The sequence below is a fragment of the Pristiophorus japonicus genome, unplaced genomic scaffold (genome assembly GCF_044704955.1).
Source record: "Pristiophorus japonicus isolate sPriJap1 unplaced genomic scaffold, sPriJap1.hap1 HAP1_SCAFFOLD_359, whole genome shotgun sequence".
Classification (NCBI taxonomy): domain Eukaryota; kingdom Metazoa; phylum Chordata; class Chondrichthyes; family Pristiophoridae; genus Pristiophorus; species Pristiophorus japonicus.
In genome coordinates this window covers 130,262-154,039 of record NW_027253424.1, presented here as the reverse complement: position 1 = coordinate 154,039, position 23,778 = coordinate 130,262, and the positions used below count along the sequence as shown (strand labels likewise).

Sequence of the window (23,778 nt, the reverse complement as noted above, 5' to 3'; positions counted from 1 at the left end):
TCGCAAAAGCGAGAGCTCACCATCAACTTCCTCATGAGTGTCAAGAAATTGCTGGATTTGCGCAGAAAATACAAATTAAACTCGCCACAGAAAGCTAGGGCTTTAACAACGTCTACACTCTGTTAATGCGGTGATTTATGGTTCCTGACATGCAATTCAATCTTGGAGACTCAGAAAGGGAACAACTGAAACTGTGACATCTCACTGCAGATAAGAAATTATTCCTAGAGGTTTTTTTCAATTTTAAATTAAATGTTTTTCTTACTTTTGCTTTCTGTCTCCCTTATTTCTCTCTTTTAATCCAATCTTTCTCTTTATTTCTCTTTCTGCATCTAATCTGACTCGAATTCACCCTACTTCCTGCTCTGTCATTCGCTCTGTTTCTTTCTCTATCCCTAAATGTCTTGGTTAAGGAAATAGACTATTGGTCCCGTCACTCACCAAGGTCCCAGATGTCCCATTTCCTTCATTATCATTCGCACTTCCAGCATTTTGTGACAAAAATAATTAGAGCTGATTGGTGAGGAAAAAATACAATTCATGGCGCATATAGCGAGATGTCCCAATCCAGCAAATTCTGGGCAATGTGCTTGGCAGGGAGTTTAACTGACAAGACATATAGGTGCTGGATACTTCTGCAACAAGGCCGCTTCTTATTCAAGCTGGTAACTTTGATTGGCAGCTCAGCAAGCCAATCCACAAATCGCATAATGAAGGGAGCAGGGTCTAAGGACAGTCTTTATTTTTCTCACTCTGGAGGGACAATCTGAGATAGTGTGATTCAGTCATAAACACACATACAGGCTCAAGATGGCAATGAACCCATACTGCTTGTAGTTGAAAGAGATTATCAGTTAAAGAAAGAACTTGCATTTATATTGCATCTTTTACAACTTCAGGATATCCTAAAGCACTTCACAGCCAAAGTACTTGTTGAAGTGCAATTGCTGTTGTAATATGAGGAAACACAGCAGCCAACGCGCACAGTAAGGCCCCAACAAACGCCAATCAGAGAAATGCCCAGATAAACTGTTTAGTATTGATGTTTGTTGAGGGATTAATGTTGGTGAGGACATTGGGATAACACCCCTGCTCTTCTTTGAATAGTGCCATGGGATATTTTATATTCACCTGAGAGGGTAGACAGGCCCTCAGTTTAAAATCACATCCACACGACAACACTTGGCACCTCAGTACTAAACTGAAGTGCCAGCCTACATTACGTGCTCAAGTCTCTGGAGTGGGGCTGTTTATGGACAGTTAGTGAAGTTTGTATGGAATAGTGGCAAAGTCTTATATTTTTATGTTATGTTAGATTTAGTACTGTGATGTTCTATGATGATCTGACAAAAAAGCAATTGCATGTTGAGATTGCTTCTGAATGTTTACTCAGGCAAGAACAAAGAATCTTGCAATAAAAGCAACTGAGTCAACAAATCATATGAAGACGGAAATGAGACTTTCTGTCCTCTGGGGTAAGTGTCATTTCCATCATTCTATATCTAACGTAGGGGAGCACCCACATGTGATGTTCAGGACCTGTTATTTTTATCTCACGTCACGACACATGTGTACATACATCAAAACACAATTATTACATTACATTTTCAAATTGTCTTTTTATAATTTAATCACATTTTGTTGCCTACACATTAAAAAGGTGACCACTACCTTCAAGTACATATTGTTTTGCTTGTATTCCTCATCACTGTCAGCTGTCAGACACAGAAGAAGATTCAGTATGAAACTTTTTCCTTTTCCTGTTGAATAAAACAATTGATTTAGAATGTTTAATGAAGCTATTTACATATCTAACAGTGTCATCTATGCACTAACATATCTGACCAACTATCATACTGTTGATGTTTACTACACAACCAACAAAACATTTAAGTAAGAAATGGATTAACGGCTGTTCTACTATTATTTGTGGTAAGCAAATAGAATCACAAGAAATATTGGGGGAGAAATTGCGGTAGCGCAAAAAAGTACGCAAGGGATTCCGACGGGAACTTCTGGTTTAGTGTACCAGGAAGTAAGTGGACTGCTAAATCAAGCGCTACCACTTCCCTTGGAGCTCTAAAGCCGGCAAGAGGGGCAGTAGCAGTGCAGCGGTGCCCAATGTCGAGGGAAGCGCTGCCGGGAACAAAGGCTCCTTCCCTCCCTTAAAGGGAAGGGCCATCGCTGCAGGCTCTGCATGAAGTTGAGGTCCCTCGTCACTGACAGCAGCTACGATCCGCGACGATCAGCCCCAAGCACTCTAACAGAGTGCAGGACTGATCAATCGCGATACATCAAGATGATGCAAACTCAATCTAAGGGGTAAAAAAAAAATGTTCATTATATATCGCTCCCCAAGCGGCAGACCTCCCTGACTACGCTGCCTGCAGCTGCCAGTGTTGACGCGCGGCAATGCTGCAGGGGGCGGAAACGGAGGTGAAGTTCGGGTACAGGGTGTTACTGGGGTGATGCGAGCACGATGACGTCACGATATCTGCCACCTCAAACCTCAATGGGAATTTCGCGGACATCGGTACTCTCAGTCGGTGGTGCCCTGTTGTCCCCTCAGAGGCACTAACGGGAGACACAAAGGATGTGAATTTCTTATTTTAGTAACGTGTGAGGGAATTTTTTAAAAATTTAAGTAGATTAATACATAAAGAAATTTTGAAAAAAGTGTGTCTGAGGCTAGAAAAGTGCCTAAAGCTGTGAGCCCAGTTCTGCAAACACACCCTATTGTCCCACCAAAGTCCTCCCATCCTAGGAAGACCAAGCGCCACAGAGAACCAGCAGTCCCTGACTTCCTGCTCAAACACCGCATCAAACTCCAAACAACCTTTCTGCCACCCTTATCTATCGATCAGTGCATGACCCAGTCTCCAACTGCCAAAAAGAGTCCTCTGTCTGCTAATACATAGTAATTTCACCCAACCATCTATATGATGAGTAACATGCATTTGTGAATTTGAGTATCCTGTGATCTTTTGGGCAAAATCTTCTTTGACCCGACATCACTAACCATGTCTCGCACGCAGCAGGAGGCTTATCAGAGAATCACTGCTAATGGCATGATGTCTCGGGCAACGTAACCTTATATATATCATGGCTAACCTAGATTGGTAAAATGTGAATGTGATGGAATGCTACATGTATTTTTATGTTGACCAGATATGTAAACTTTGCAAATAACATTAATCTCCCTGCCATGAGAAGTGATTGGGTCATTTCTCTTTACCGTACTTATATTCATACATCCAACTCCATTTGGAGATTAAATAAATTAAATAGAATGGAAGGAAACAAAGAAAGAACAACTTGCATTTATACAGCACCTTTCATAACCTCAGGGGAAGTTCCAAAGCGCTTTACAGACAATGAAGTATTTTTGGACTGTATGTATGTACCAGTTCTTTATTTTCTTAATTTCAAGGTTTTTTTGTAGCAATCCTTGCTTTATTTAGGATTTATTTTGCCAAATAATTTCAACATTTATTATTTTGCACTAACTAATTGCATATTCCTTTATAACAAAATACTGGTTGTTTCAGGTGTAGAAGATACTGAGAACATTTGACTTGAATTTTATTTACCATTTTGTGACAGCATGGAAATCTTAGTATGGTTTTCTTCAAATTCCTTAATAAGGCAGTTGATGTCTCCTGTAGTATCTCTGATGCCAAGCCAATCCACTGTTTTGCTTGATAAAGTTTTCACTTTATCTTCAAGTTCACGATAAATAGTTTTCAGAATGTGCTGTGCAAAATCCACATCTACAAAAAAAAAGTGAACATAGATTTAAACAGACCCAATTAAACAGACCTCTTAAACTCACACGCAATAAAAGTTGATGATCACCACAATCTGCAAAAGATTAAGGCTATTAAGAGCTAATTTTGCAGTCCAGTCGAGGTTTGGGCTTGCAATGCATCCCTAGCTGTTATCACAAATCTAGCCAACTGCAGTGGTGAGGCAATGAACATCTAATCCCTGTTTCAAGCCTGACGAATTGTACATCACAGCTCAACGTTACTGCACAATATAGACAAAGCTCAATATTGCTGACACTTCCTGGCCAGGCTCAGACCTTATGCTGTTCAGGTGTGGCTTCCGGCCAAGAGATTGTGAGCACAGATCAGCCCCATTTTAAAAAGGACGCGTGCGGCAGGATTTCCATCGGACTTTTCCAATCACCGTTGCTTTGGCAGAAGATCATTGGAAATTCTGGAGAAACTGCATATATGGCGGTTTCTCCAGGGTTTTCATCAATTTTCCGAATTTACAATAGGAGATTGGGACAACTCAGTGGAAATTCTACCTCTTGTATTTTAATGCAGCAAAGTGCGAGGTAGTGAGATTTGCATGCAAGAATGGCAGAATGTCACATTTCAGGATTTTTGAACATTTCTCACAAAAAGGATTTGGAAAAAAGACTCCTATTTAAGGGTGCATTTTAAAGCAAAATGTATTTATGTTTTTAAAGAAGAGACTGAGATGAAAGGTGGTAAAATGACAGGTTTTGAAATTGTTTCCCCAAAAACTGTATAGAATAAACAATTAGTTCATCTGTCTTGGTAACTAATAAAACATCTCACAACTCACTCAGCAGAATTTTTACTTGTGAGTGGGTTCAAGTGTGGGGGTGTGAGGGGGGGGAGCGGCTGCACGCTAGCGAATCGCCATCACGAACGGTCAATCAGTGCGCTTTCCACTGCATCTTTAACTTACTTAGGTCACTTGACTGAGCCATGTGGGTTTCCCAGCCAACTAAATGGAGCAGGTGTGATGACGTCATGGATGACTCGACTTCAGCGGCAGTTGACAGACGAGAGCTGGAGGCTGTTGGTGGCGGTCCAGAGGTGCCTATCGGTGTTACAGTGAGTAGTTCGACTTTGACTGTGAGGGTACAATCATTTAGAGGCAGCGATGCAGTCTCAGCACCAGAAGGCTGCACCCAGGATCTTTGATTCCTCCCTGGGCATTCTCCTCTGGTAGTGAGGTAAAGGAAGGAGGACCTCTTCCCTGGTGACGGCAGCAAGAGGCCAGCCACTGAAATAAAGAGAGCATGGCTGGAGATTGTACAAGAAGTGAGCAGCCACTCCTGGATTCAATGCAGAAAGAGTTTGAATGATCTCATGTAGTCAGGAAAAATGAGTGGAATGCCACATTCAACTACATCCTCATGTGCGTGTCACTCTGCCTTCCCAAACCTACTCCTGCACCGTCACTCCTCACACCAACATACCTTGGTGCATCCATCGCTCAGTCTCTATGCATCTACTCACATCCCCATCTGACTGCCCACCACTGACACTGTTAATATGGATTCTTTTTCCCTCAATCTGTCTCAGCGAATACACTGACGCGAACACCTTCTTGCATTTTCTGTAAAAGACCTTTATTGAAGATTCTCCGGCCGGGACTTGTCAAGACAAAGGAACACTCTCAATCAGAGCCTGTTTACCTTCCTCTGGACAAGCCCCTTTACAGTGCGAAAAGCACAGTAGTTATACATTTTCAAAACATAACACATTTGATCAGCACTTGGTCTGTCCACTCCTTTTCTTCCCCCCCCCCCCGCCCCGAGTATGTTCAATGGCAGGCGAGGAGGACTCCTAATTAGAGCTGGCCCCGAGGTCAGCTTGTTTATAGCCTCATTAAATTCTTCTTCTTTATCAGTAAAACCTATTTCCCTCTTATCAGTAAAAAGCATTACGTTATTCTCCCCTCCTTATTAGTGAAAACCATTACGTTACCTTCTCCTATCTGTGATTGCTTTTTCTTTCCCGTGACCTGTGTTTAACCTCAACTCTCAGTAACCCCCTTTTTTTCTGTCGATTCTGCAATGTCTGCATCTTGACATTTCTTTAGCTATTTTCCCATGATTTCCTATCTCCATCCCTCTGCCACATTTACAATCCTTCTGTATCCATTCTCAACACTCCCCCTCATCCTAATGCAATCATAGAAAGTAATGCCACAGAAGGAGGCCATTTGAGTCCTTCATAGTCACCCTCTACAGATGTAGCACATTCATCCCTACACTCATTCCATCTTTCGCTTCTTTCTTTCCCTTCTTGCAGAGAGCACAAAACAACAGGGAGAGACTGAGAACCAGAGGTGGCCCTTCAATTTACACTACATTTGATGCCAGCAGAGCAGGATGCTCTGGAATTAAGCGGAGGTGGAGAGCTGCTGGAAGTGGGAGATGGAGAGAGGGGGACCTCCCAGCAACCTGGTGACAGAATTAAATATCTTATAGCCACATGGCATACAACAGTCACTCGTGGTGACTGATGTCAGTATCCAGTAAAATATCTTGTACATAATGGTAACGTTAAACATTCTGATCAGAGTTCTAGTTTAAGAGCCCGAAATTGATGATGACTGTTTCTTGGCGGTATTCGGGCGGCCCTTCATATTTTACAGCCCGCTGCCGCTGAGATCCTCCAGCGCGAATTTCATGAAAATGTAGTGGGCGTGGGTGGGCGGTGCAGGCCATTAGACTCAGCAAAAATCGGAGGCTGAGTTCTGCGAATGCGCATGTGTCTGTCAAGCTCCGCCCCCGTCCTCCGTCGGCCCCAAACCATTCACTCCACAGGAGTGCAGAAAGCGATTAGGAACATGGGATAGTGAAAGACTTGCTAATAGCATCACCATCCAGGTTCCAGTGGTCACTATGGTGTTGCTTTATTGTCATTGAAGGGGCTGAGGCCTGAGACTGTTGACTTGTCTTTTCTCTGCTCCGGCACAAGCTCGGCGAGGGGGCCGAGAGGGAGGTGGAAGGATAAGATAGCAAGGGAGGTGGAAGGATAAGAGAGCAGGGGAGGAGAGAGAGAGAGAGAGAGAGAGCCTGGGGAGAAGAGATAGCCTGGGGCGGGGGAGGATAGAGAGAGAGAGAGGCTGGGGAGAAGAGATAGCCTGGGGCGGGGGAGGATAGAGAGAGAGAGACAGAGAGCCTGGAAGGTAGGGGGGGGGGGGGGGGGAGGAAAGAGAGCCTGGGGTGGGGGGAGAGGTGAGTGGAAGAGAGCCGGGGGGGGGGGGGCGGGGAAAGAGAGCCTGGGGGGGGGGGGGGCGGTGGGTGAAGAGTCAGAGAGCCTCTGGGGGGGGAAAAGAGCGAGAGAGAGAGAGACTGGGGGGAGAGAGGGAGCGAGAAAGAAAGAGAGTGTCTGGGGGGGAAGAGAGAGAGAGGGGGAGAGAGAGAGGGCGCCTGGGGCAGGCGGGCGGTGGGGGTGGGAAGAGAGAGAGAGAGAGAGAGAGAGAGAGAGCGCCTGAGGTGGGGGGGGAGAAAGAGAGAACGAGACACTGAGGGAGAGAGAGAGAAAGGGAGAGAACGCGCCTGGGGGGGAAGGGGAGAGAGAGAGAACGTCTGGGGGGGGTGGGGAAAGAGGGAGAAAGAGAGAGAGAGAGAGAGATTGGGGGAGAGAGAGACAGCGAACCTGCGGGGGGGGGGGGGTGATATGGGGGGGGGGCGAGGGAGAGAGAGAAAGTGTGGGGGGTTGGAAGAGAGCCTAGGGGGTGAGAGCCTTGGGGGAGAAAGAGACTAGGGGGGGAAGAGAGAGAGAGAGAGAGAAAAAGAGAGAGCGTCTGGGAGGGAAGGGGGAGGAGAGAGAGAGAAAGTCTGAGGGGGGGGGGAAGGGGAGAAGAGAGAGAGAGACACGAGGGGAAGAGAGAGACGTGGGAGTGGGAGAAGAGAGAGAGAAACGGCGGGGGTGGGGGGGAAGAGACTAGTGGAGAGAGAGAGAGAGATAGAGCGCTTTGGGGGTGGGGAGGGGGAAGAGAGAGGGAGAAAGTGAGAGAGAGAGCACCTGGGGGGAAGGGTGGATGAAGAGAGACAGTCTGTGGTGGGGGGGAGGGGGAGAGAGAGAACCTGAGGGAGGGTGGGGCAGCAAATGTGAGCCTGGGGGGGGGGCGAGGGGGAGAGAGAGCGAGAGAGCTTGGGGATGGCGTGGGGGGAGAGAGAGGAGAGAGAGAGCGGCGCGCGCCTGGGGCGGGGGGGAGGAGAGAGAGAGAGAGAGAGAGAGAGAGAGAGACACGGGGAAGGAGAGACAGAGTCTGCAGGAGAGGGGGGAGGGAGAGAGAGAGATGGGGAAGAGAGAGAAAAACAGGCAGGGGGAAGAGAGAGAAAAACAGGCAGGGGGAAGAGAGAGAGAGAGAGAGAGATCAGACAGGCTGGGAAAGAGAGAGACAACGAACCCTGGGTGGGGCGTGGCGGAGAGAGAGAGAAAGTCTGGGGGTGGGGAGGGAGGAAATGGGGGGGTGGGTGGGGGAGGGAGATAGAGAGAGAGACGGGGCGGGGGAAGAGAGACATACTGGGCAGTGGGGGGGGGGGGGGGGAGATAGAGGGGGAGAGAGAGAGAGGAAAGAGAGTGAGAGAGAGACAGAAGGACAGGTGTGGAGAGAGAGCCTGGGGCGAAAGAGGAAGCCTGGGCGGGGGGGGGGGGGGGCGAAGAGAGAGCCTGGGAGAGAAAGAGAGTGTGTCTGGGCGGGGGCGGGGGGGGGGGTAGGAAGAGACGGGGAGAGGGGGGGGAGAGAGAGAGAGAGACACGGGTGGGGGGGAGTGGGTGGGGGGGAAGAGACTGAGGGAGAGAGATGGAGTGCTTTTGGGGGGGGGGGGGGGGAAAGGAGAAAGACAGCCTGGTTGGGGGGGGGGGGGGGGGGGAAGAGATGGGGAGGGGGGGGGGGGAAGAGAGAGAGAGAGAGAGAGAGAGAGAGAGAGAGAGAGAGAGAGAGAGAGAGACACGGGTGGGGGGAGTGGGTGGGGGGGGAAGAGACTGAGGGAGAGAGATGGAGCGCTTTTGGGGGGGGGGGGGAAGGAGAAAGACAGCCTGGTTGGGGTGGGGAGGGGGGGAGAGAGAGGGAGAAACTGGCGGACGGAGAGAGACTGGGGTAGAGACAGACAGGCGGAGAGAGCGAGGGAGAGAGCCTGGGGGCGGGGGGAGGGGCGAGGAGGGGACAGAGACACACTGGGGGAGAGAGAGAGAGAGAGAGATAGACTGCGGGAAAGGGAGACAGAGAGCCTGGTTTGGGGGGAGAGGGGGGAGGTCGGGGGGGGAGGGAGAGAGAGAGAAACAGACAGGGGGAGAGAGAGAGAAAGCGAGCAAGCCTGGGGTGAGGAGGGGGGGAGGGGATGGTGGTGGGGGGGGGGGGGGAGGAAAGAGAGGGAGAGAGACTGGGGGAGAGAGAAAGAGAGAGTGAGAGATTGTCATGTATCTTACATTATTATATATAACTGTATCCTAACATGCTATACATGACTGTAATAAGATATGACCTGTAACCACCAGCATACCTTACCACCAGGGATGCACTTGCAAGAGACAGGTATATAAGGACAGGTCTCATGCAAGTGCAGCATTCCAGAGCTGTGAAATAAAGGTGCAGGTCCAGAGTGACCTTGACTTCACTACATGCCTCGTGTGAATCTGTACTGAGGGGACAGGACTTTACTGTGGTGACGGGTTACGGGATTACAGAATCCACAGAATGGCGAACAAAGGATCAGATGAAAAGTACAATGCGGGAGACAATTGGGAGGACTTTATAGAAAGGCTCCAGCAAAGCTTTGTAACCAAAGACTGGTTAGGCGACAATAAGGCAGACAAGGGAAGAGTCCATCTCTTCACCAGCTGTGGCTCGAAAACAAGCTTTAATGAAGGATCTGTTGGCACCCGAGAAACCAGCAAGCAAGTCGTTTGAAGAATTGAGCACACTGGTAAGGGACCACCTGAAGCCAGCGAGCAGCCTACACATGGCCAGACACAGGTTCTACAACTACAGACGCTGTGTGGGCCAGAGCATACCCGACTTCGTGGCAGAACTTCGGAGGTTGGCTAGTTTATGCGAGTTCTCCGATGAACTGAGGAGAGAAATGCTGAGAGACTTTTTCATTGAAGGAATAGGCCACGCAGGCATATTCCGAAAGCTCATAGAGACCAAGAACCTGACCTTAGAGGCAGCAGCACTGGTCGCACAGACATTCTTGGTAGAGGAAGAAGCAACGAGGTTGATTTACAATGCAGGTACGACAACTAACGAAATATTGGAACAAGAAGTTCACAGCACTAAACAAGCTGCTACCCTCACACACAGACAAAACCGGGAGAACAGGTTCTCGACAGCAGGCAATAGCCATCAAGGGCCACACCTCATCAATCCACAATGCGAGCAATCAACTACAAACTGAGAGAAGCTCAAGAGAAAGATCAGCCAGACGCAGCTCATTCTTTGGGAACACTTTGAACAATGGAACAGGTCTGTGCTGGAGGTGTGGGGGTGGGCATTCAGCAAGGGGATGTCGATTTCAGCAGGCTGTTTGCAGAAATTGTGAATATACAGGGCATTTGGCCTGCATGTGCAAAAAAACAGCAGCTCGGCTGGTATATGAATCGGATGGGTCGGAAAGCGGACGAGAAGATGGTGGGGACAGTACCCGGGACACCGGTGTACAGCGGGTCAACACTATCAATGGCCGCTGCTCCTACAACAGGATGCCTCCTATAATGATGAGGGTCCTACTCAACGGGATATCTGTCAACATGGAGTTGGATACGGGAGCAAGTCAATCTCATGGGCGCTCAACAATTTGAACAACTGTGGCCGCATAAGAGACAGACCAAAACTCACAAGGGTCGACACCACACTAAGGACCTATACCAAAGAATTCGTACCAGTCCTCGGCAGCGCCATGCTCTCTGTCACACACAAAGGGACAGTGAACCGACTTCCTCTGTGGATTGTCCCCGGAGACTCCCCAGCACTGCTGGGGAGAAGCTGGCTGGCAAAACTAAACTGGAAATGGGATGATGTCCATGCCATGTCATTAGAGGAACGGACCTCCTGCTCAACAGTTATAAAGCGATTTGAACATCTCTTTCAGCCAGGTGTGGGCACTTTCAAAGGGGCCAAAGTCAAAATCTACATCGCACAGGATGCTAGACCAGTTCATCACAAGGCCAGAGCTGTACCCTATGTGATGAGGGAAAAGATTGAACACGAACGAGGCAGGCTTCTGCGGGAAGGCATTATATCACCTGTGGAATTTAGCAACTGGGCAAGTCCCATCGTCCCAGTCATGAAGCCTGATGGATCCGTATGAATCTCTAAGGATTACAAATCTACCATAAACAGAGTCTCCCGACAGGACCAGTACCCGCTGCCCAGAGCGGAGGACTTATTTGCCACATTGGCTGAAGGTAAACTTTTCTCAAAATTAGACCTCACATCTGCATATATGACGCAAGAATTGACCGAGGAATCCAAGCTACTCACCACCATCAACACACATCGAGGCCTTTTCATGTACAATCAATGCCCATTCGGCATCAGGTCAGCAGCTGCCATATTCCAGTGCAACATGGAGAGTCTGCTCAAGTCCATCCCGGGGACGGTTGTATTTCAAGACGACATACTTATCACGGGCAGGGACACCGTCTCCCATCTCCGTAATTTGGAGGAAGGACTAAAGTGGTTGGATCGGGTAGGCCTACGAGTCAAGAAATGCAAGTGCCTGTTTCTCGCACCCGAGGTTGAATTTTTGGGCAGAAGGATTGCCGCTGATGGAATCCGCCCAACAGAGTCCAAAACAGAAGCAATTTGCCTGGCACCCAGGCCCCGGAATGTCTCAGAACTGCGCGCCTTTCTCGGGCTACTCAATTACTTTGGGAACTTTATGCAGAACTTAAGCACGCTGCTGGAGCCTCTCCACGTACTACTCAGAAAGGGGTGCGATTGGTTTTGGGGGCACACCCAGGAACGCGCCTTCAATAAGGCACGCAACCTTCTGTGTTCCAACAGTGTTTTGACTTTCTTTGACCCAGGTAAAAAGCTAGTTCTCACATGCGATGCGTCAGCGTATGGGGTCGGGTGCGTTTTGCAACATGTCAATAGTGCGGGCAAATTACAACCCATAGCTTATGCCTCCAGGTCACTTTTGCGGGCGGAGCGCGGGTACGGAATGGTAGAGAAGGAGGCGTTCGCATGCGTGTACGGTGTCAAAAAGATGCACCAATACCTTTTCGGGGCCAAGTTCGCGTTAGAAACTGACCACAAGCCCCTCCTATCCGAGAGCAAGGCAATAAACGCCAACGCCTCGGCGCAAATTCAACGGTGGGCACTCATGGTGGCGTCCTACGACTGACTATACCATAAGGCACAGACCAGGCACAGACAACTGTGCCGACGCGCTCAGCAGGCTACCCCTGGCGACCACGGAAGGGTCTGACGAACAGGACTGTGAGATAGTCATGACAATCAATGCCTTTGAGTCCACAGGTTCGCCCATGACGGCTCGCCAAATCAGAGCCTGGACGGCCAGCGACCCCACGTTATCCTTAGTAAAAAGATGTGTCCTACGGTGACTGGGCAGAGGCTCGCGATGCCTGCCCCGAGGAATTAAAACCCTTTCACAGGCGCATGCATGAGCGATCACTACAAGCAGACTGCCTGATGTGGGGCAGCCGAGTAGTCATGCCTTTGCGAGGCAGAGAGGCATTTGTCCGGGAGCTCCACCGCGAGCACCCAGGGATTGTTCTCATGAAGGCCATAGCCAGATCCCACGTCTGGTGGCCTGGTATTGACGCGGACCTGGATCTCTGCATCCGAAGGTGCACCATTTGTGCCCAACTCAGCAATGCCCCCAAGGAGGCTCCACTGAGCCCCTGGCCTACCAAACCGTGGTCGCGGGTGCGTGTAGACTATGCGGGCCCATTCATGGGCAAAATGTTCCTCGTAGTTGTAGATGCATTTTCAAAGTGGATCGAATGCACCATTTTAAAATCGAGCACAACCTCCACCACTGTGGAGAGCCTCGCAACCATGTTTGCAACGCACGGAATCCCGGACATATTGGTCAGTAAAAATGGGCCGTGCTTCACCAGCGCAGAATTCCAAGACTTTATAATTGACTACGGCATAAATCACATCAAGAAGGCACCGTTCAAGCCGGCCTCCAATGGCCAGGTGGAGAGAGCAGTGCAAATCATTAAACAAGGCATGCTTAAAATCCAAGGTCCCACGCTGCAGGGTCGCCTGTCGCGACTGCTGCTGGCATACAGATCTCGTCCGCACTCATTGACTGGGATCACCCCCATGCAATTGTTGATGAAAAGGACTTTAAAAACAAGGCTCTCATTAATCCTCCCAGACATGCACAAAATCGTTGAGGCAAAACACCGTAAGCTGACTGAGTTCCATGATAGAAATTCGAGGGGGAGATGGAATGAGATAGGGGACAAAGTGTTTGTACTAAACTATGGCAGGGGTCCCAAATGGCTTGCAGGGACAGTAACGGGCAAGGAAGGAAACAGGCTACTGGTAGTACAAATGAACAATGGCAAAACCTGCCGGAGGCATGTAGACCAAGTCAAAAGCAGATTTACCAACAACACTGCAGAACCAGAGGCAGACTACAATGTGAAACTCGCACCACACCTGGTGGACAGACAGAGGGAACAACCTGAGGAAAGGGCAATCCCAACAGACAGCCCGGTGAGTCAACAACAATCACACCAATCGAAACAGACAGCCCAGGCGAGATACCAGCAACCACACCCAAAGAAAAACAGACACCAAGGCAAACAACTGAACCACAACTCAGACGCTCCATGCGAGAGCGTAGACCACCTGAGAGACTGAACCTATAAAGACAATAAGGTCTTGGGGGAGGGTGATGTCATGTATCTTACATTATTATATATAACTGTATCCTAACATGCTATACATGACTGTAATAAGATATGACCTGTAACCACCAGCATACCTTACCACCAGGGGTGCACTTGCAAGAGACAGGTATATAAGGGCAGGTCTCAGGCAAGTGCAGCATTCCAGAGCTGTGAAATAAAGGTGCAGGTCCAGAGTGACCTTGACTTCCTTCACTACATGCCTTGTGTGAATCTGTACTGAGGGGACAGGACTTTACAGAGATAGACAGAGAGACTGGGGCGGGGGAACAAAGTCTGCGGCGGGGGGGGGGGGGGGGAGGGGAGAGAGTGAGCGAGACAGAGTGGGAGAGAAGACAGAGCCTGTGGTGGGAGGGGAAGAGCGAGAGAGAGAGAAAGCACCTGGGGGTGGGGAGGAGAAAGTGAGAGAGCCTAAAGGCCCATGTATCCCAGGGATGCATGCGATTTGCAAGCAACCCTGAATTACGTGAGCTGGCCCAACCAATCACAAAGGGGATTCTCGTAATGCTTATGGGGATTTAGTTTGCGAACGGATTCCCAATAAGCATAATCGAAAATACAGAAATAATTTTTCACACAATCTAAATAAAAATAAATCACATGTTTAAAATTAACAAAAATACAATTAAATTAAACATTTATTTACAACAGTGACTACATTCCAAAAGTACTTAATTGGCTGTAAAGTGCTTTGCGACGTCCGGTGGTCGTAAACGGCGCTATATAAATGTTAGTCTTTTCTTTTAAAACAAAAATTTCCAATTTTTTATTAATAAATTTTACATTTTTTAAAGGGGCCAAAAATAACAAACTAATTTGAAAAGTTATTGACTGTTTAAGTGATTTTTAAAATGTTAGTTTAATATTTATTAAAACCCTTACGCTGGTAAAAGGAGACCCTGTGCCTGATGTTACCAGGCGTAAGAGTTTCATGGGCATTCGCTGAGCAAACAGTCCAGCTCTCCGCCAGCCGAAGTCAATTTCCTACGGATGCGGATGATGTGTGAAACTGAAATTACAAATCGCAAATTCCGGGTTTTCGCAGATGTGAAAACCGGGGACTTGCGGGACACACTGGGGGAGAGAGAGAGAGAGCGCGAGAGAGCCTGGGGGGAGGATAGGACAGAGACACACGGGGAGAGAGAGATAGACTGGGGGAAAGGGAGACAGAGAGCCTGGTTTGGGGGGGAGACAGGAGAAAAGAGAGACAGAGCCTGGTTGGAGGTCGGGAGGGAGGGAGAGAGAAAGAGAAAGCGAGCGTGGGGCGGGGTGAAGAGAGGGAGAGAGAGACTGGGGGAGAGAGATAGACAGAGAGACTGTTCAAGGTCATAGCCCCGTAAAATCCGGCCACGGTTCAGCCCCCTCCTGTGAATATAAACCGAGTTACCGGAGATCAGTGGCTCCAATGGGGCTCCAGCATTCGCAGGGTCTTGAATTCTCTCGATCCAGAAGTTACCAGAGGCCATCAGTTCCTGCAGCCTGGTCTTGAGTTCTTGGACGAAGAGTTTGAAAGTGTCCTCGCTCAGTGGGTTGCTTTCCTCAAACTCAACTACGATGCTCCCTGATTTTATTGCTCTCACGAACAAGCCATAAAGTCCCGCCAATTCTGTAAGGGTATTGGATAAACCCATTGAGTGCAATTGTCTCAGAACGTGAGCACTCGCCCCTGCTTTAGCAATTGGGCAGATTATCCCGCCAACAGTCCGAACGAAGTTATCGCTGATGCTGACAGATAAGCTCCCAGCTCTTAAATTCAGTGTGAAGTTAGAATGTGCGTCCTCGCCGACCCTTACTCTTCTGGCAAGTGGTGAGCCTGAATCTGAATCCGCCGTCGCCATCTTCACCCAATACAATCGAGCAGAGATCTAAGATTGGTGATTTACTGTCTGATCTCAACAACCCAGTTTACACTCTGCCTTTCTCGCACCCGAAGAGACAATTTCCTGGTTCAGTCACTGCGATGCAGGAAGTGGTTTTGCCGCCAAGCCTTATTGCAGCTGTGACTTAGAAAGTACTTACCATGATAACATCACCAAATAAACAGCACCAGAGCCATGGATATTTTTGCTAAAACTTTATTCAGGAATGAAGCAATATATACACACAATCCCCGCCTCCCCCCAAAATCATTTTTGTACAACAACAACGCATTTATAAGGTCATCAGGGGAGACTAGAACTAGAGGGCATGATCTTAGAATAAGGGGCTGCCCATTTAAAACAGAGATGAGGAGAAATTTCTCTGAGGGTGATAAAGCTGCCTCAGAGAGCTGTGGAAGCTGGGACATTGAATAAATTTAAGACAGTTTCTTAAACGATAAGGGGTTATGGGGAGCGGGCGGGAAAGTGGAGCTGAGTCCATGATCAGATCAGCCATGATCTTATTGAATGGCGGAGCAGGCTCGAGAGGCCATATGGCCTACTCCTTTTCCTATTTCTTATATTCTTATGTTCTTATCATAGGCAGTCCCTCGAAACGAGGATAACTTGCTTGAACGCCAAAAAAGGATGAGTTCACAGGTGTTTCAATGAAGGACCTGAACTACATCCTCAAGGGTGGAAGATGCATATGCGTGGATTTTTTTAACGTGTGGTGGCCATTGCACCCCGACCCTTGCTCTTCTGGCAGGTGGTGAATCTGAATCTGAACCCACCGTCACCATCTTCACCCAATTCAATCTATAAGGTTATTGTGCCCACATAAGAGGTTATTGTGCAAAATTAAAGCACATACGATTGGGGGTAATGTATTGGCATGGATTGAAAATTGGTTAACTGATAGGAAACAGAGAGTAGGAATAAACGGGTCTTTTTCAGGGTGGCGGGCAGTGACTAGTGTGGTACCACGGGGATCAGTGCATGGGCCCCAGCTATTCACAATATATAGAAACATAGAAAATAGGTGCAGGAGTAGGCCATTCGGCCCTTCGAGCCTGCACCACCATTCAATAAGATCATGGCTGATCATTCAACCTTGGTATCACTTTCCTGCTTTCCCTCCATACCCCTTGATCCCTTTAGCCATGAGGGCCATATCTAACTCTCTTTTGAATATATCTAACGAACTGGCTTCTACAACTTTCTGTGGTAGAGAATTCCACAGGTTAACAACTCTCCGAGTGAAGAAGTTTCTCCTCATCTCGGTCTTAAATGGCTTACCCCTTATCCTTAGACTATAACCCCAGCATCGGGAACATTCTTCCTGCCTCTAACCTGTCCAATCCTGACAGAATTTTGTATGTTTCTATGATATCCCCTCTCATTCTTCTAAACTCCAGTGAATACAAGCCCACTCGATCCAGTCTCTCCTGATATGTCAGTCCTGCCATCCCGGGAATCAGTCTGGTGAACCTTCGCTGCACTCCCTCAATAGCAAGAATGTCCTTCCTCAGATTAGGAGACCAAAACTGAACACAATACTCAAGGTGTTGCCGCATCAAGACCCTGTACAACTGCAGTAAGACCTCCCTGCTCCAATACTCAAATCCTATAGCTATGAAGGCCAACATGCCATTTTTCACTGCCTGCTGTACCTGCTTGCCAAGTTTCAATGACTGATGTACCATGACATCCAGGTGTCATTGCACCTCCCCTTTTACTAATCTGTCACCATTCAGATAATATTCTGCCTTCCTCTTTTTGCTAACAAGTGGATAACCTCACATTTATCCACATTATACTGCATCTGCCATGCATTTGCCCACTCACTAACCTGTCCAAGAATCCTCCTCACAGCTCACACTGCCACCCAGCTTAGAGTCATCTGCATCAACTTGGAGATATTACACTCAATTCCTTCATCTAAATCATTAATGTATATTGTAAATAGCTGGGGGCCCAGCACTGAACCCTGCGGCACCCCACTAGTCATTGTCTGCCATTCTGAAAAGTACCCATTTATTCCGACTCTCTGCTTCCTGTCTGCCAACCAGTTCTTTATCCACGTCAATACATTACCCCCAATACCATGTGCTTTAATTTTGCACACTAATCTCTTGTATGGGACAATGTCAAAAGTCTTTTGAAAGTCCAAATACACCACATCCACCCGTTCTCCCTTGTCCACTCTACTAGTTACATCCTCAAAAAATTCTAGAAGATTTGTCAAGCATGATTTCCCTTTCATAAATCCATGCTGACTTGGACCGATCCTGTCACTGCTTTCCAAATGCGCTGCTATTTCATCTTTAATAATTGATTCCAACATTTTCCCCACCACCGATGTCAGGCAAACCGGTCTATAATTCACTGTTTTCTCTCTCACTCCTTTTTTAAAATGTGGTGTTACATTAGCTACCCTCCAGTCCAGAGTCAATAGAATGTTGGAAAGTGATCACCAATGCATCCACTATTTCGAGGACCACTTCCTTAAGTACTCTGGGATGCAGCCTAATAGGCCCTGGGGATTTATCGGCCTTCAATCCCATCTATTTCCCTAACACAATTTTCTGACTGATAAGGATTCCCTTCAGTTCCTCCTTCTCGCTTGACCCTCGGAGCCCTAGTATTGCCGAAAGGTTATTTGTGTCTTCCTTAGACAGAACCAAAGTATTTGTTCAATTAGTCTGCCATTTCTTTGTTCCCTACTATAAATTCACTTGATTCTGACTGCAAGGGACCTATGTTTGTCTTCACTAACTTTTTCTCTTCACATATCTATAAAAGCTTTTGCAATCAGTTTTTATGTTCCCTGCAAGCTTCCTCTCATACTCTATTTTCCCCTTCCTAATTAAACCCTTTGTCCTCCACTGCTGAACTCTAAATTTCTCCCAGTCCTCAGGTTTACTGCTTTTTCTGGCCATTTTATATGCCTCTTCCTTGGATTTAACACTATCCCTAATTTCACTTGTTAGCCACAGTTGAGCCATTTTCCCCATTTTATTTTTACTCCAGACAGGAATGTACAATTGTTGAAGTTCATCCATGTGATCTATAAAAGTCTGCCATTGCCTATCCACCGTCAACCCTTTAAGTATCATTTTCCAGTCTATCCTAGCCAATTCACGTCTCATACCATCAAAGTTATCTTTGCTTAAGTTCAGGACCCTAGTCTCTGAATTAACTCCATCTTAATAAAGAATTCTGCCATATTATGATCACTCTTTCCCAAGGGCCCTCGCACAACAAGATTGCTAATTAGTCCTCTCTCATTACGCAACACCCAGTCTAGGATGGCCAGCTCTCTAGTTGGTTCCTCGACATATTGATCTAGAAAACCATCCCTAATACACTCCAGGAAATCCTCCTCCACCGTATTGTTACCAGTTTGGCTAGCCCAATCTATATGTAGATTAAAGTCCCCATGATAACTGCTGTACCTTTATTGCACGCATCCCTAATTTCTTGTTTGATGCCATCCCCAACCTCACTACTACTGTTTGGTGATCTGTACACAACTCCCACTAGCGTTTTCTGCCCTTTGGTATTCAGCAGCACCACCATACAGATTGCACATCATCCAAGCTAATGTACTTTCTTACTATTGCGTTAATTTCCTCTTTAACCAGCAACACTACCCCACCTCCTTTTCCTTTCTGTCTATCCTTCCTGAATGTCGAATACCCCTGGATGTTGAGTTCCCAGCCTTGGTCACCCTGGAGCCATGTCTCCGTAATCTCAATGATATCATATTTGTTAATAGTTGCCTGCGCAGTTAATTCGTCCACCTTATTATGAATACTCCTTGCATTGAGGCACAGAGCTTTCAGGCTTTCTTTTTAACACTCTTTTTAATACTCTTTGTCCCTTTAGAATTAAGCTGTAATGTGGCCCTTTTTGATTTTTGCCTTGGATTTCTCTGCCCTCTACTTTTACTTTTCTCCTTTCTATCTTTTGCTTCTGCCCCCATTTTACTTCCCTCAGTCTCCCTGCATAGATTCCCATCCCCCTGCCATATTAGTTTAACCCCTCCCCAATAGCACGAGCAAACACTCCCCCTAGGACATCGGTTCCGTGTTGCCCAGATGCAGACCGTCTGTTTTGTACTGGTCCCAGCTCCCCCAGAACCGCTTCCAATGACCCCGGAATTTGAATCCCTCCCTCTTGCACCACTCCTCAACCACGTATTCATCTTAACTATCCTGCTATTTCTACTCTGACTGGTAGCAATCCTGAGATTACTACCTCTGTGGTCCTACTTTTTAATTTAACTCCTAGCTTCCTAAATTCAGCTTGTAGGACCTCATCCCATTTTTTACCTATATCGTTGGTATCTATATGCACCACGACAACTGGCTGTTCACCTTCTCCCTCCAGAATGCCCTGCAGCCGCACCGAGACATCCTTGACCCTTGCACCAGGGAGGCAACATACTATCCTGGAGTCTCGGTTGCAACCGCAGAAACGCCTGTCTATTCCCCTTACAATAGAATCCCCTACCACTATAGCTTTCCCACTCTTTTTCCTGCTGCTGCTTGGCTGCTGCTGCCTTCCCCTGATGAGTCATCTCCCCCAACAGTACCCAAGGTGATGTATCTGTTTTGGAGATTAATATATAAATGATTTGGATGAGGGAACCAAATGTAATATTTCCAAGTTTGCTGAAGACACAAAACTAGGTGGGATTGTGAGCAAAGACACTGCAAGGTGATTTAGATAGGTTGAGTGAGTGGGCAAACACATGGCAGATGCAGTATAATGTGGATAAATGTGAAGTTATCCACTTTGGCAGGAAAAACATAAGGACAAAGTATTATTTAAATAGCGCTGGCTTGGGAAATGTCGATGTGCAAAGGGACCTGGCTGTCCTTGTACACTAGTCATTGAAAGTGTTATGTAATGATGTGTGTATCATCCCAGTACTTTAAATGTAATGTAAGCACTATGCCACACCACAGAGGGTGCTGTGGTGGGAAACCTGGAAGTACCTAGAACAGGCACTATATAAGGCTGACCACCACACCTGAGAGGCACGCTGGAGCTGAACAATAAAGGACGAAGGTCACAGCAGTTAGACTTGCACCAGACCGTGTGGAGTCAGTGATTTGTGTGCTACATACACCACATTGGCAACGAGGAAGCGGACGAACTCCACGCAACCATGGCTACTCTGGGCTCGCTAAAGGATTTTACCGTGGGCAATGATTGGGAGGCCTTCACGGAAAGGCTCGAGTACTACTTCACAGCAAACAACCTGACGGAGGACACGGACGCAATGAGAGAGAAGCGTAAAGCGATATTGCTCTCCAGTTGTGGAGATGAGGTTTACTGTCTCGTCAGGGATTTGCTGGCACCCGGGAGCGCTAGGGACAAGTCATACGAGGAGCTGGATGAACTCATTCATGACCAGTTGAAACCGAAGGAGAGTATCCTCATGGCCAGATACAAATTTTACCATCACTGCAGACCTGAGGGCCAGGATGTCACCAAATATGCTGCGGACCTCAAGAGACTCGCGGCGCCGTGTGATTTTGGCGCACACCTTGACGAGGCGTTACGGGACGTTTTCGTTATGGGGATTGGCCACAAGGGACTCCTTTACAAGCTGTTAGCCACGGAACCCACAGTCACTCTGACAAAGGCCATCACCATCAGCGGGGCATATATGACCTCGACTTGGAGCACCAAGCAAATGATAATAGGCTCGAACCCGTCAGGCACTGTCCACAGGATAGCGCCCACCACGGACAAAACCGGGGCAGAGAGCACGGACCTCGGGATCCTGGAACTCAGAGTCCGCTGAGGGGGACCAATCAAGCAGCACCATGCTGCTTGGAGTACACGTGCAATACCTGCCACGTTAAAGGCCACCTTCAGCGTATGTATAAAAGAAATCGGACTCACCATGTGGCTGAGGAGATGGGGGATGATCTACTGTTCAGCGAGGAGCAGGTCGAAGAAGATGAGGTGTTGGGACTGTATACGTGTACTGACGATTCGCCCCCAGTGATAAGGGAAGTAAAAATCAACTGAATCCCTGTGAGTATGGAAGTGGACACAGGCTCGGGTCCGTCGTTGATGAGTCGGAGAACTTTTGATAAACTGTGGATTAACCCAGCTGCACGACCCAAGCTGGTCCCGGTCATGGCGAAGCTGCGTACCTACACCAGGGAACTGATAACTGTTCTTGGTAGAGCAATGGTGAGGTATCCCACGGGGATGAGACGCACGGTTTACCTTTGTGGGTCGTTGCAGGCGATGGGCCGACACTCCTCGGCCGGAGGTGGATGGGGACGGTCCGTGGGAGCTGGGAAGATTTCATCACTCCACGGGCTGCTGCTCCCCGGGGTGCTGCCGTGCCCCGGGTCCCCAGAGAGCAGCACCGACCGAGCTGGAGCTGCAGCCTCAATCCACCCACAGGCAAGCCCCAGGCCCGGACCTCACACAGAGATCCTGCAGCCTCAGCCCCCACAGGCAAACAGTCCTGCACAGAGGGGCCTAGTGGGGGGGGAGTAAGCCGGCGGGATGCGAGGGATCCAGGATGGCCGGCGGTTCGGAAGAGCCCCGCCGAGGAGCTGTTAGCATCGGGCGGCGGCAGCAGTTGGAGGTCGTTGGCCACGGCGGCCGCATGGGAGGCCACTATGGAGGCCTCGGGGGGAAGCGGAAAGTGCGGCCGCTGGAGATGCCACGACGGGCGCAGGAGAGGCGGCAAGTCAGGTGGCAGCGGAGGGGAGCAGAGGCTGCGACGGCGGAGGGCATCCGGAACGGTGGAGAAGAAGATGGCGGCGGCATCGTGTTCAGAGCAGCAGAGCATCAAAGATGGCGGCGCCCAAGGAGAAGCCTCGTGGAATCCTCCTGCATCAAAGATGGTGCCTTAAAAAGGAAATGCACCCAGGAGTCTTAAAAGGGCCTTACAAAGAGGTGGTCCCCACAAAGGACTTCTGTAAGGCAGAGCGAGTCTAAAATGAGCTATGTTAATGTGAGATGGCGAATTTATAATAAGAATTAATTTTTTAATGCTGAATGGCCACTGCATTTGTGTAAAATAATGGATGAAGTATAATTAATGATAAGGGCTAACAAGGAAATCAAGGATCCGTTATCAGTCAATAACTAGTTAATGTACCAGATAATATGTACCACACTAACGCACTGTCCATGCCTACCTGCCTTCCGTTGGACAAGTGTGATGTTATGTAATGACATGTGTATCGTTGTCCTGCGTCCTGGTGCGGGGGGAAGGTGATGTTATGTAATGATGTGTGTATCGTCCCAGTACCTTAAATGTAATGTAAGCACTATGCCACACCACAGAGGGCGCTGTGGTGGGAAACCTGGAAGTACCTAGAACAGGCACTATATAAGGCTGACCACCACACCTGAGAGGCACCCTGGAGCTGAACAATAAAGGACGAAGGTCACAGCAGTTAGATTTACACCAGACCATGTGGAGTCAGTGATTTGTGTGCTACATACACCACAGAAACAAACATGCAGGTGCAGCAAGCAGTTAGGAAGACAAATGGTATGTTGGCCTTCATTGCAAGAGGATTTGAGTACAGGAGCAAGGATGTCTTACTATAGTTATACAGGACCTTGGTGAGACCGCACCTGGAGTATTGTGTGCAGTTTTGGTCTCCTTACCTAAGAAAGGAAAAACTTGCCATAGAGGGAATGCAATGAAGGTTCACCAGACTGATTCCTGGGATGGCAGGATTGTCGTATGAGGAGAGATTGGGTCGACTAGTCCTGTATTTACTAGAGTTTAGAAGAATGAGAGGGGAACTCATTGAAACTTATAAAATTCTGACTGGGTTGAATAGAATGGATGCGGGGAGGCTGTTTCCTCTGGCTGGGAAGTCTAGAACAAGAGGTCACAGTCTCAGGATAAGGGGTAGGAAATTTAGGACTGAGATGAGGAGAATTTTTTTGACTCAGAGGGTGGTGAACCTGTGGAATTCTCTGCACAGAAGGCTGTGGAGGCCAAATCACTGAATATATTTAAGAGGGAGATAGATAGATTTCTAGAAACAAAAGGCATCAAGGGGTATGGGGATAAAACGGGAATATGGTGTTGAGATAGAGAATCAGCCATGATCATATTGATTGGCGCTGGAGACTCGAAGGGCCGAATGGCCTATTACTGTTCCTATTTTCTATGTTTCTATGTTTCTATATACTGCCTTAATGTAGTTATCAAACAAAATTTGACACCGAGCCAC

General features: G+C 48.0%; 1 protein-coding gene across 4 annotated transcripts in view; it reads right to left on the bottom strand.

Moving 5' to 3' along the window:
- The window catches only part of LOC139250253 (uncharacterized), a 336,554-nt gene extending 314,226 nt beyond the window's left edge, over positions 1-22,328 (bottom strand). For 2 of the 4 annotated variants that reach the window (XM_070872750.1, XM_070872751.1), the window contains exons 1-4: positions 15,067-15,634; positions 4,726-5,046; positions 3,591-3,770; positions 1,672-1,760 (exon numbers count right to left, since the gene is read on the bottom strand). In XM_070872750.1, coding sequence (XP_070728851.1) covers positions 1,672-1,760; positions 3,591-3,770; positions 4,726-5,046; positions 15,067-15,517 — 1,041 coding nt within the window. In that variant the 5' untranslated portion in view covers positions 15,518-15,634. Of the gene's footprint in view, positions 1-1,671; positions 1,761-3,590; positions 3,771-4,725; positions 5,047-15,066; positions 15,635-21,460 lie in introns of those variants that run through there. The other 2 variants (XM_070872754.1, XM_070872753.1) reach the window with 2 other exon arrangements.
- Between the last annotated feature and the right edge of the window lie 1,450 nt (positions 22,329-23,778).